Source organism: Lepidochelys kempii, chromosome 4 (genome assembly GCF_965140265.1).
Source record: "Lepidochelys kempii isolate rLepKem1 chromosome 4, rLepKem1.hap2, whole genome shotgun sequence".
NCBI classification, from domain to species: Eukaryota; Metazoa; Chordata; order Testudines; family Cheloniidae; genus Lepidochelys; species Lepidochelys kempii.
In genome coordinates this window covers 20,081,438-20,095,092 of record NC_133259.1, presented here as the reverse complement: position 1 = coordinate 20,095,092, position 13,655 = coordinate 20,081,438, and the positions used below count along the sequence as shown (strand labels likewise).

The following is a 13,655-nucleotide window of genomic DNA, read 5'->3' as shown; positions in this document are numbered from 1 at the left end:
GACTAGTGGAAGGAAACAAGATTCTTTTTACCAGACTGGATCCTAAGAGGCAACAACTTTGTCTGTCAGGTAAAGGACCCTTGGCTGCCATAGCTGGGATAAGCCTCAGAAGCTGAACCTATAAGACTGTTACTTTGATCAGAAGTTTTATAAAATAATAACCGAAGTTTGTCTTTGTCTGTCTGTCCAATATTCTTGTTCAACTGTGTCTTGCTACATTTTCATTTAAAATGAATAAAGTCTAGATAAGTTTATTACAGGTTCGGACTTAGTGTTGTCTTATTGGATAGGGAGATATGAGGAGGAACTGACCAATGGCATGTGTTTGGTCCTTCAGGAACAGAGGAACTTGGATTTTCTGTGATGATATGGTGAAAGGGGTCTGATATCACCTGGGTACATTTACTTGGTATCAAGAAGGACTGTGATTTTCAAAGGGACTGTTTAAATTTGATATTAAGGCTGGCAAAAGCAGAGGGAGTTATTAAGCAGTGTGGTTAACTTTCCTGTTGTTGAGCAGTCTGCTCTGACATGGAACCCAGTGTTGAGATAGCAAGGGGAGTGACAGAGACAGGGTGTTAAGCCTCTAATGTGTGTGTGTGTGTGTGTGTGTGTGTGTTTATGTTGCACATTTAATAGCACTTTTGTGTATAGTCAGTTTAAGTGTTCCACCAGTAGAGTCAGGTGGTCCCCTGTTGTTTGTGTGGATCTGTCGCATGGCAACAGGAGAGAGAAAACATTTAAAAAATAAGAAAATATGATTGTAAAACCACAAAAATTGTCAGAGGGATACAAGGGCAGGTGTCATGCTTGAAACTACTTTTTACTAAGTTTTATTTGTTTTTTTTTTTTTAAATTGAGTAGATTACATGTTTCCCCTGTTCTTTGAAATGTTTGCAATTTTGGTCACACTTTATAATGTCCACTTATAACTAGCTTAAGGGGTTATAAATGACTAATTGCTAATCAGTTAATTGATTTAACAACAATTGATTAGCCATGTATTGAGTCCAATGTGTTAACAAATTACTTTAACCATCTATGCAACATAGTGCTCATGTCTGTAGCATGCTTATAACCTCTATTTAGCGATTTCTAAATTATTTATAAATGTACCATATAATATAAGGTGTGACCACATTTTTAATAGCGGGTCAAAGTAATTGAGAACAAATGCAATAATTGTAACCAAGGCAAAGTTTGAATGTTTAGAACTTCTTTCATTGAAAGCCCATTCACAGGTAAAGGGAGTTTTTTCTATGTACCAGCAAGAGTATCTAATACAATATGATGGCTATTTCCAAGAACACTGGTATTTTGAGTCCTTCTAATGCTCTGCTTGATGTTTCATCCAATTTTGCAGCGTGCCTTCTGGATTTGAAGGTATGAAGGAACAGGAAATCTGCAACAAAATAATGGCCAAAATGCTGGAAAACTATAATACCTTGTTTGAGCTGGAGCACACAAAGAAGGATGATGAAAATCATGCATGTGAAGAGCTAGCAAGAATTATTTTAGTGAAAGTGAGTACCTGTAATATTGCCCTTTCAGTTTTGATGCAATGCTGTGATACAGGTGAGACCATGCAGGGTGCAGTCTAGAATTCTTCACAAGCTGGATGGGAGGCATTGATACTGGTATAATACATTTCTCTGATATTGACCTTCATATGCTGCTACCACTATTTCACTCTTCTAATGACTGTCCTTTAGCAGGTCATTTTTCTACTGCCATTTGCCTTTTGATGCCCTGGGAGTTTATTCTATTTAACAAGTTTATTCTCTATTAAATTTAACATAGCGAGTGCCTATGATTAAACAGGAAACATCTCTAATAATTTCATTTAGTTAAAATAAAAAGGTGGATCTAAGAGTGGTGGGGTGGAGGGGGTGACGGAGGTCCGTGTCCAAGACAAGCGAGTATAATGCCCAGGGGCCACCTTGGCAAAGGTTCAGTCATGCACCGACCTAAAACATCATAGTCCCTCACCATTAACTTGCAGTAAAGAAAGTATCACCTTCCTGGAAAGACCTGTACTTCTGGAAGCAATTAATTGTAGACCTGTGGCTAATGTTTGGTGTTATTCACAGTCGATTTGGTATGATCTAACCAAACACTCGGGCAAAAAGAATAAGAGCAACCTGTTTACTCAAAGCTGCATAACTACTTAATGGGCCCTTTGACGGTGTGTGTTCTGCCATTCCTGAAAGTCACCTTCCTTGTATCCTGGCAAGTGTCCCTAAACCTGCTGATTGTGTAATAAATTCTAGATGGCGCAGTGGAACTTAAAAAAGGAATGATAATAAATTAGTTCAGTATGCAGGAGAAAGTCAATGAGGTTCCAGATTACAAAAACTCATGCATCAGCAGAAGGTAGCAGCACATTGCTCCCTGTCACAAAAATACAATTACTTTACAGATTTATTGACTTGCTCCGGGTCACACAGTCCAGCAACTTGCATGTGGTTTGTGTGCAAAGTCAATTCTTCTTGCAAAGCTATTGAATAATTCCCATCTACCGTTGGCTAGTGGGAGATTTACAATAATTGCAGTGTTTGCACAAGTGAAGAGTTTTTGGTCCAAATTCTGATCCGATTTACACCCTCATGCAATCCCGTTAAACTCTGATGTTGCATGGGGTATGAACCAAAACAGAATCTGGTGCAGCAAGCATTGGCTACAATTTGAAAATGCAGGTATGCCAGAGCCTTCCAGCTCCTCTTTGCCAGGTCCAGTTGGTTCATCCTAGGGTGCCAGTCTCAGTGGCCTCCCAACCCTCATTCCACATGGAGAAGAGCAGCAGCTGGGGGGAGCCTTTGCAGCCTCCTGACATCATCATTTCCTGGACTCTGAAATCTGGACATGGGGTATTTCCATCCCGTTCATCATTATCTGTATTGCCATTGGTTGTATTACCCTTGCATCCAACTCCCTCTCCTGCCGTTGCAGTCCTGCAGGTGCCCAGCCTCACCTTCCCAGTCCACAGTGCCCATCTCTCCCCTTCCCAGCCTCTTCGCTTCTCCTTCTTTCCTCCCTTCATCCCACAATTCCTGTCCTTATACTTTAACCCCAACTTGTCCTTCTGCCCCCAATCCAAATTTAAATTTATATTGTAAAAATAAAATAAATGTTGTAAAATAACCACTTTGTGCTATCAGGCCCTGGTCTCTCCTACCCCTGATCATTGTGTCTGTATGTTATATATTTTCCTCCACCCTTTTTGGTGTATTTTTAGCCTTGTTTCCTCCTAGGTGTGTGCTGCGACACTAGGGTACTGGGACACGATTCTGTGGGAATCCTTTATTTTGAAATGCAACATGAAGAGACCAGGGGATGGGAACAGAGGGGTAAATAGGTGAAGAAAATGAATTAAAAAATGTTTCTCCAGCACTGGTTTAGACTTTTAAAAACATCAGTGTTGGCACAGAAAGATTCCTGATGCAGAGCTGGGGGCAAGTGCCAAGGGCCTTGGACAAAGGCCTTTTGTATTTATTTTGTTGCTGAAAGGTGGCATGGAAATCAGGAACCTGCTTTTAGACAGAGCCTGAGTATAGATTTTTTTTTTCTTTTCTTTTTCTTCCCCGTATCTTCTCTGTCTTTCATGAGTGCATTTCAGACACGTGATTGCCAGCTGTCCTCACATCCTGCATATGTAATGCTCTACTTTTAGAACAGGCACCAGGCCTATTCTAGGTATTTGGTGATAAAACATGATACAAGGGGATTATGGCTTTTGCCATCGCTTCCCACTTTGGGACTGTAGCATCTTCCCTTGAACTCCGTTATGCTCATCACCTTCTTGACCTCACGTGACACATGACGCCCTGTGGCCTGGATATCTTAAGATCTGCCCAAACTACAAATAAAACCTTTTGCTTCCTTAAAGGAAGGGAATATGCTCTTTTTAAAACTAAAAATGTGGATCAGTCGACCAAGGCCATGCAAAAATCACAGGTGGTTTTTGAGTTGCATTTTGAAAAAACTCTTGAATGCAAAAACCATGCAAGATGCAAAGCATTTAAAACTCAGCACCTCGTAGTTTTATTATTGTACAAAGTGCAAGAGTTTTGAAAAATTCAGTGTTTTGGAGGAAACCAAAAGTAAATAGCTTTATGAGAAGGAAAAAAGAGAAGTGACTCCACAATGCTATAACAATGTAAAATATCAAAGGCGAGATTGTGACTCTTGCTGTGTGCCTGCACAGGGCTGGGGGGGCCTAGTGAGCATCTTCATCCCTGCATGTGTTTCACCTCTCTCACAGATGGGCAAGGGTGGGGACAGGACATTGGCTCCACTCCCCTACGTGCTCAGCTGCCGTGCACAGGAATATAAGATGTGCCAAGGAAAGGGTTGGCTTTCCCCATGGATCAGTAGGGAAGCAGGGACTGAATGAAGACTTTCCAAGTTGCAGTTGAGTCCCTGCTTTGCTCGCTCCTGGGACAGTACAGCTGCATGCTGCCTGTTACTCAGGCCATATTGTAAGATTATAATCTCAAAGCAATGAAAAAATCATCAAGGCTGTTCCTTAATTTTCGGTACCCTTCAATGACCTTGAGAGAGTTTCTGGACCACTATCATATAGTGGCATAATTATCAAATTGGGGGTGACTCCTTTCTGTGGTATTTGCCAGCCTAAAGATAAGAGATAAACTAGTAGAGTAGATGCACATTAACAAAAGGGTTGTGTGTACAGATTAGATACCTATCTTGTGGTGCATACCTCTGATTTACAAGAACCATAAAATAAGACCTCAGTGCACCCTCCTAATTTCGGCATTTATAGAGTAGTGTCACATCAGAACTTGGATTCCTTGACCATCCATCCAGGAAAGGGGACAGCATAACTGGACTGCTGTGTCTGAACTGCACTGTGGGTGTATGTGTGCTAAAAGAAAATGTTACTCATGTTCTGCTTTGTAGCAGAATTCTCAGCGTGTTTAGATATGGTCTTGACTCAGTTTTGTGGCATTAAACTGAAAAATAACGTACATAATTAAAATATAAATCAATTCCCCATTTCATTATTGCAATTTATCACCTGACCTGTGAATAAACTTGTTTAAGAAACCTACCCAATAATAATGCTTCCTTCCATTTTTATGTAGTTCCTTTCATTCTAGAGGATCTCAAAGTGCTGTTCAAACTGCAATTATAGACAGTCCAATAATACAGTTAGCCATTGTTATGCAGCCACATCTGTGATGAAATGTGACAACTGATTAGCAGTGATCAATAATGCTAATTGTTATGAATCCCAACAGTTATGAATTGGAAGTGAAGAATGTCTTTATTCAGTTTGAACTGAGGAGGGAATCTAGGCAGGCAGAATATAATTACCCCAGTGAGTCTTGCCACATAACTACTTCTACAAAAAAAATATAGTGGGATTTTTAATTACCAGAAACCATCAAGACCTCAGCCTTACATTATATCTCAGGTGAAAGGTGACACTCCAGTAGCAGGGTGACTCTCAGCAACATGCTAAGGCCTTGGTTGAGTGCTGACTTGGATGGCAAAGTGCAACCTGGCTCCCGGCCACGCAAAGTTTTTTCCTTTGGAGGTCTCCCACCCAAATATCTTTTTAGCAGAACACTTTAAATTTGTAATCACTGACCAGCTGACAGCACAGAGATGAAAATGCCTGCACTGAAACACAATAGAACCTGCTCAAGCAGTGGGTTGAACAGGGCTTGATGCTGCTCCTCGTTTAGCTATAGGAGATGTGGCAAAGCCTTGGAACTGTCCTTTTCTTCCCTTTTTAGTGACAGAGCAGACAGCCCCTGTTTGCCTGGATGCAAAATACCAAGTAAACTCTGTTTATAAAATTACAAGTAATCTCTAGTTTCAGAGTAGCAGCCGTGTTAGTCTGTATTCGCAAAAAGAAAAGGAGTACTTGTGGCACCTTAGAGACTAACCAGTTTATTTGAGCATAAGCTTTCATGAGCTACATTTCATATAGTTCATGCATCCGATGAGGAGGGGAAGTTAGTTAGGGGATTTGAAACTGTGGAGTGATATGAAAACTGATCTCCTGCCAGCTTTTTCTTTTTAGGTGGTCTGTAGTTTTCCCTTCACCCATTTCTACTATTCAGCTAAATGGTTCCACTTCACATAGGGATTAGCTGGCAAACCAGATTTCTGCACTTGGTGCTTTAAATCACAGCAGTGTTCTAGCAGACGTGTGTGCTGCTAGCCCAGCATCATGTCCACTGTTGGTCTATGAATGCTTAGTTAGATTTTTGTGAGAGAACTATCCAGTGCAATTGTGTTTGGAAATGAAATCGTTTGGGGCCTGATCCTCAAGGTGCTGAGCACTCTGGGCCCAGTCCAGTGAGGCAAAATACTTAAGGATGTGCCTTACTTTAAGAGTATGAGTGATCCCATTGACTGCAATCTTAGCCACATGCTTAAATACTTAATTGGATCAGGCCAGAGGGCTCAGCCCCTTGCAGAATCAAGCATGTTATCTCCAGGTAGAACAATGAAGGTGGAGGTTCAAAAGTAGTTAGTGTTGGTCTAACTTTGCTCCCATGGAAGTCAGTGGTAAAACTCCATTTCCACTTTGTACTTTTGCAAACCCCACCCTGAGGTTACTGGACAGAAAACATCCTGCACACAGCAATTTTTAAAATAATAGTCTCCCTCCCTTTCCTCAGCCCTCTTCTCACAAGTATGTAAAACAGCCTAAGCACTTCTATGACAATGGCCAGAAAGAGTTTCCCAAAACTGTCCCCTTGGGTGGCTGGTGGTGAAGTCCCTCACTTCCTCCCTAATTTTAGTCAACTGATCTTCCCCTTCACTCATCTCTGCTGAGATACTGGACATTATATATGTAACAAACACGAACAAGTTGTCCCTCCACTGGTCAGGAAAAGAAGGACCCATGCTGTAGTCCCAAATGTGTGTCTTCCCCTGGGAAGCTTTTGAAGTTCTGAACAGCTTCCTTCTAATTATGTCCAGTTTAATATTTTTCCGTGCCATTCTAACATTGTACAAAGGCCAGAGTTTTCTAAAGGGCTCCGCATTGGCCTAACTCTTCTCCCATTGAAGTCCGTGGGAATTGATCCTGTTTGAAAATCCCACCTTAAGGCTATAGTAGCCCTGATGAACCTTGCAGGCTTCTTTTCTTTCTGTATTACCATATTTGGACAAGACAACAACCGGTCTCTCTCACCTGGCCTACAGAGCAATCAGCGTTTATGATAGCAGATTCAAATAAGAGAGCAGTGTGGAGAAAAGCACCTGTGAATATCTTTCTTTGGCTTTCTGGGTAATGTTTCCTTGTTTAGTGACTATTGTACTTCAGTGTTATCCACCAATGAGCAGATGGGCATATTTATAATAGGAGCAAAAAGTGATTAGCTAGGGTGACATTTTAAGATGAGAGCTGACAGGAAATGAGCAGTATGAAATGTGTAAGGGAAAGTTTACAAGCCTCCAAATGCTTCACCTACAGCAGTGTGTTTAATGCCAAGGGGGGGGAAAGGAATGCTATTATGTTTAGTCTATGTATAAGTCAAGTAGGAATGGGAAAGATCAGATGATCCTCAAATAATCACATGTATAATTTTGGCATCTCTTTCGAATGCTCTTGACTCAGGAGCTTTAAGTATTATTATTATTTATTATCAATAATACTTAATTATTTGTATTACTTTAGCACGTGGGAGCCCTATTAATAAACCAGGATCCCACTGTACTACACCCTGTACTTACGTAAAACAGAGTTATTGTTTTCATGTTATTAATACATAAGAGTTCATTTAGTTGAATTTAGCTGAAGCACTTGCAAAATTATAAAGCAATAGATAGTGGTGTTGCTAATGTCAGGTCTATGCTGCTTGTTGGCATAGCTTTATTAATTAGGGAATTGAAAATCACATCCCTAACCCTCATAGCTATGCTCCCTCCCTCCATGTAGACACAACTTAAACCGAAGTATGAGTTGCGGGTATACTTACGTCCCTGGGGGAGCTAGTTTAACGAGCCCTTAATATAATCCTAAAGACATACACAGATCTGCATGTGCACCAAGGATGTAAAATTTCCCTGCACCATGTTTTTTTTACATAGAACGCCACTGTGAAGTGATAGACTGCATTGAAATATTCTGTTGTGAGGCTAAAATAGAGTACTTAAGGTACAGCAGATCTCAACTATTATTGAATCAGGTGGCAAATCTTTTCCTGCCTCCTTCCATCTCTATTTCTCGGGTACCTTCTTTAAAGAGAACCACCAAATTTTTGTCATTTGAAATCATGAGGGAGCTTTGCCTTTGCTTGGTGCCCTGTTGTGTGTGTATATATAAGCAGGCAGGTGCTTGGCAGTAATGCTGAGTGATCTGAGTAAATAGAAAGTTATTTGTGTGTGTGTGCATGTTTATTTTTAAGTATTTTTATTGTCTGTTTATTTTTGGGGTCTCCTTATATTAGGCCAGTTGTGAGCAGTCCCTGCCTATCAGTCTGACAAGAGCTTTAGAAAGAGAGGCACCGAAGTCAACGCCACGAAGCAAGGTACAGTAAAATGGGCATATTTGCAGACACACCATTCTGTTGTGGTTCAGTTTCCCCGCCAGATGGGAAATAAGAATTCTTTTACCTGGTGGTAAAGGGAATGAGAGGTTTTCATGTTGCCAAGATCCCCTTGGTCCTCTTCTTCAGATTCCTCAATCTTCATGCTGCTTCTCATTAATCAGTCACACAATTGACCAGTCAAGTTTCACAGGAACCCTGAGCGATAGATACGTATTATAACCATTTTAAAGTTTGATAAACTTGAGGCCGTGTTTAGAAGAAGGGCATGTTATGAGAAGGCAGACCTACTCTAGACAGGTTAAGTGTAGATATTTTTCACTGTGGGGAGTTCACCAGATTCTGAACTATGGTGTTTTGATCTTCACTACTTTTAGGGTGGGATTTTCAAAAGGGCTTAGCATTGGTGCAACTCTCCTCCCATTGTGATCAGTGGCAAAACTCCCGCTGACTTCAGTGGGAGCAGAGTTCGGCAGGCACTGTGCACTTGCGAAAATCCCATCATTAAATACGTTCAAGGACAGGTAATGCCTAGTAGCATACTGGCCTGTGTTGGGGTCTGAGTGGAGTCACACCACCCCAGGGGCTGTGTGGGAAGGCAGAATGCTTCCCTGGGTTCCTGGGTACACAGTCCAAGCACAGCTGATGCACTATTTCTTAAGAGAGTGCCACATGATCTTCTCTGCATTTCTGCTGGCCCTTGCGGAGCATGGGGGTTGGGGTCCTTGCCGCACCTCTACTGTAGCTCTTTAGGTTGTGGCTTGTGCCCCAGAATGTTCTCGAAGTAAGCAGTCTCTGTTCTCAGGACAGCCCAGTAAGTGCAGTTGTGACTGGTTCCTGTGCAGGTCTGAGAGGGAACAAAAGCTCTAGCTATCGGTTAGACACATTCTGTGTCTCTTCTACCAGGTCCAACCACCCTTAGGCCCCGATTGTCTATACTTAGAGAGAACAAGCTTGCATGTAGTTAATAGCACATTTCCAGTAATTAGAAAAGTCCTATCTTGTGTACGTAGGGAACCTCTGGGACAGTAATTGAACGAACTACGTAAGTACATTTAAAAGTAAGTATTTGGCATTCCAGTAAATTATTTATTTTAAAATTCAAATTGATGAATTCTCTTTGGGCTGTTTCTCTATGGCAAGTTTCTGCTATTGTGCGTGTGCTTGACTTTTAGATCAGCAGCCCAACTTCTACTTTTTCAGGGCTGGCTCAAAGCAAGAGTAACATGAGATGCTAGTCTGGAGAGCCTGAATTTCTCCCACATCTAGGTCATGCTTTTCTTTGAGGTCATGTTCTATTTATGGATTACTTTACAATAAATAGATAAATCAGACACCTGTTCTTAAACCACTCAGAGAGAACAATAAAAGTCCTTAGTGCTGATCCAAGCTTTGCTGTTCCATAAACAAACCCATGTTACAGCACGTACACCTAGCTTTCTGGTAAGTTGCAAGGAATTTTAGCCATGCATTTGCTTTGGCAATATTTCTTTGCGGGTTTTATTTTAATTTTGATACTGATTCCTTATTTAGCATGACAGTGAGGGTATGTCTACACAGTAGTGTAAGCCCCAGGTTAGTGGGACTCGAATCAGCAGACCCGGGGTTCAAGAACCAAGGGCTTGAGTGTCTACGTTGATTGATTGTTAACCGTACTTTAAGAATTTTCTAACCCGAGTTCGAACCTCGATCTCTGATGTCCACGCTGCAGCACGCAGACCCGAGTCAATCCAACCACATCCCAGAATCCCTAGCACCCTCTTGAAATGTGGCTGCTCTAGCCCTTTGACTGTGATGCATTGTGGGAAAACGTGACTGTCCATCCTGCACATTGCAGGAAGTTTGAACAGCCCGCCAACACATCCTGCCAAGCAGTCATTTTGGTCTTTGCGCTCCTAGCTACGGGACCCAGCAACATGAAGGAGGCATCTTTTGATGAACTTCTCTTGCTTGCACTTTCACTCACTCCTGTGTCAGGAAATTGACAGAGCTTCCGTGAGATGCGGATGCATGGTTCAGCAGTGTTTTCTGACCCACCGAAGGCACCTCACAGACCTTATGATGGAGAAGGAGGAGGACACAGTCCTGGCGGACTCAAACTAGTTGTTGCTGCATATGACACTTGGTACAGCCACTTCCGAAGCATGGCCACCAGCACAAATTGGTGGGATCCCATTGTCCTGCAGACCTGGGATGACCAGCAGATAGTCCAGAGCCCCCGCATGAAGAAAGGTACACTTCTGGAACTTTGTGAGTCTTGTGCCCTTAGTTTGCCATCCTCAAGTTGTACATGAGTACATAAACCACAAAGATGTAGGCTTTTGTGGATAACAGAGGTCAATTTATGAATGTTAGCGGGGTGCAATGAAAAAGTTCATGATGCCAGGGTTTTTTGCCGGTTGGGAGTCTACATTCACGGATAGGCTGGGACACTATTCCTACCAAATGATATTGTCATAAATTGAATTACTGTCCCCACCATTGGTTTGGAGGACCCTGAATACCTCCTTTTGTCTGGGCTCATGAAACTGTGTCCTGATTTCCGAGGCCCTGACAGAAGACAGTTTTTAATTACACTCTCAGCAGGTGTAGAATGGTGGTTGAATGTGCTTTGGCAGATTGAAATCCCTCTGGAGGTGTCTGCATATCTGTTTGGATTCCATAGTCATCAGTGCTGTCTGCATTACTGTAGCTTGCTGTGTCTTTGTGGTGCCCGAGGGTGAGCTATGTCTCCCTGAATGGACCTGTGACAGCAAAGGGCTGCTGAATGCAACAGGTCACTTCACTGTCTTCACTCGGCACCTGCTGCTGGCTTCCTTCAGGCCCCATGCTGGGTTCTGGGGCCAGTAGAGCACCATCCCGGCTGACCAGGTCATCCTACACCACCATTGACTCCATGCTCAGCACAGCACCCAATCAAACTCCTCATAAAATGGGTGTGATGATGGGTTGCCTGAGGTGTGGTTCTGGTCTCTCTTTTTTTCTGTACTCAATCTTGAGATGCTTAATCCGCTCCCTGCACTGGTCATTGATCCAGTAAATTTGCATCATTCCTAGTTTCTTCGCTATTTGCTGGTATGAGTGGTCATTCCTGGTCCTCTTACTGAAGTCCATTGTTTTTTCTGGCCTTGCACCAGAGATTTACCAAAATCTGGCTGTGCTCCTGTGACCATGAAGCTGCTTGCTTCACGAAAGACGACTTCTGGTCAGTCTCTACTGCTGGCACAGAAGGCTCTCTCCTGGTGTGTGTGTAACCTGGTGTTCGGAAGCCAATGGAAGTGTTAAATGCTGACTGACCGAGCTGCTGTACTGTACCAAGGGGAAAGGAGTACTTGTGGCACCTTAGAGACTAACCAATTTATTTGAGCATAAGCTTTCGTGAGCTACAGCTCACTTCGTCAGATGCATTCAGTGGAAATGGAATAGATCCGATGAAGTGAGCTGTAGCTCATGGAAACTTATGCTCAAATAAATTTTTTAGTCTCTGAGGTGCCACTAGTATTCCTTTTCTTTTTGCGAATACAGACTAACACGGCTGCTACTCTGAAACTTGTCTTTATAAGGATTGTGGTTAGAGAGGAAGTTGGCCCATGGGACTGTGGGATACTTTTGGTGGACTCCCAAGTCGAGAGGGCTGCCTCTAAACTGCAAAGCAATAGACCCTAACCTGAGAGATTTGTGTGTAGATGGAAATGGGGGTTTGGGCTCAAGCCTGAGTCTCAGCCCGGGCTTATGTTGCAGTGTAAACGTCCTGACAGTCATGAGACCTTGAATCATTCTCATTAACTTTGCTTATGGCATCTTAGCTCTTAAGGTGTCAGGTGTGACAGATGCTGAATGTGTGCAGATGGTTATGCTAGATGGAAACACATGTGGGTCTTTTGTCTCCTGAACCCACTTGTTGAACTAATAACAGTGGGGGTTACAGTCACAGAAAGGGGACAGCAGAAAACGAGCCACCTTAAAATGTTACTGATGTGCCCTTTCCAAACTCAGGACTCACAAGCTCAACATGTGCTTGCAGGATTGTCTGTTTAACCCTTCATGCATTTATTATTGAATGCCCGTTGATTGCCAAAATGTGTGTTTTGCTGTATGAATATGGAAAAGTCTCTCTGCCTCACACATATAATTAAATAAAATCCCTATCTGGCAACTGTGGAGAGAACACATTTTAAGAACAGAGGAAAATGGGAAATTTTAAAAGTTGACCAATTAAGAGCAACTTGGCAACAGGGAAAGAGTGTATTTTATATGCGTAGCAAAACTTTTTTGTAGATGCTTTTCATTTCCTTATAAAAATGTTGCTACGTTCTCTAGCACCAGTCCCCAACATTCCGGCTTATCAGAGCGTTCCTGCTGTGTTTGGACCATTACTATTGTATGCTGTAGTGTTTTCTAAAAAATGGGTGTCTCCATCTCTTTTTCATCACAGACTACATTTCAAGACCCTTGTGTATGTTTTGTTGCAATATCTATAACAAATGAAGTAGATTAAGGCTGTGTCAAAGCAGAGCAAAGTCCCGTTTATTTTTTTAGTAAGAGATATGGTCTCAGGTAAAAGGCCACATATATAATATCTTGGGAGGACAAAAGGAAACGAAAGGAGAACTGAATGTGGGTATTGGTGACACAGTGAAACAGTGGTGATATATATTTGAAAGCTATTTGGCTGCACTTTTTATTACTTCCATCTCAAAAGTCTCTGTTTGGAAAGATCGTAAAATAGGTTCTGATGCACCTTAACTTTCCTTCCCAGGCCTCAGTAGCAATCGAGATGAAATCAGCATGTTTAAAACAGGAGTTTTTATACCTCATTATATGCCTTGTTAATCATTCTTTTATCTAAACAACTTTGCTTAAATAATTTCCTCTTTCAACAAGGATGTTTTTTCTTCTTTTCCTGTGAAGCTGAAAGCAAATAGGTTCACATAGTGGGGGATGGGGTGTGGAACACTAGTGGCAGCAGAGGGGGTTTTCATGCTTATGTTAAATCGCTGTGCATGTTTGGTTTTACCCAGAAGAAAACTTACCACGGTGGTGGTTTCATGAACAGATAAATGAATAAAAATGAGTTAAGAATCTAAGAACGGCCATACTAGGTCAGACACAGTGGTCCATTCT

General features: G+C 42.0%; 1 protein-coding gene across 2 annotated transcripts in view; it reads left to right on the top strand.

The window, feature by feature from the left end:
* The window catches only part of FAM13A (family with sequence similarity 13 member A), a 183,977-nt gene that overhangs the window by 32,503 nt on the left and 137,819 nt on the right, over positions 1-13,655 (top strand). For both annotated transcript variants that reach the window (XM_073340684.1, XM_073340682.1), the window contains exons 5-6: positions 1,364-1,523; positions 8,433-8,513. In XM_073340684.1, coding sequence (XP_073196785.1) covers positions 1,364-1,523; positions 8,433-8,513 — 241 coding nt within the window. The remainder of the gene's footprint in view (positions 1-1,363; positions 1,524-8,432; positions 8,514-13,655) is intronic.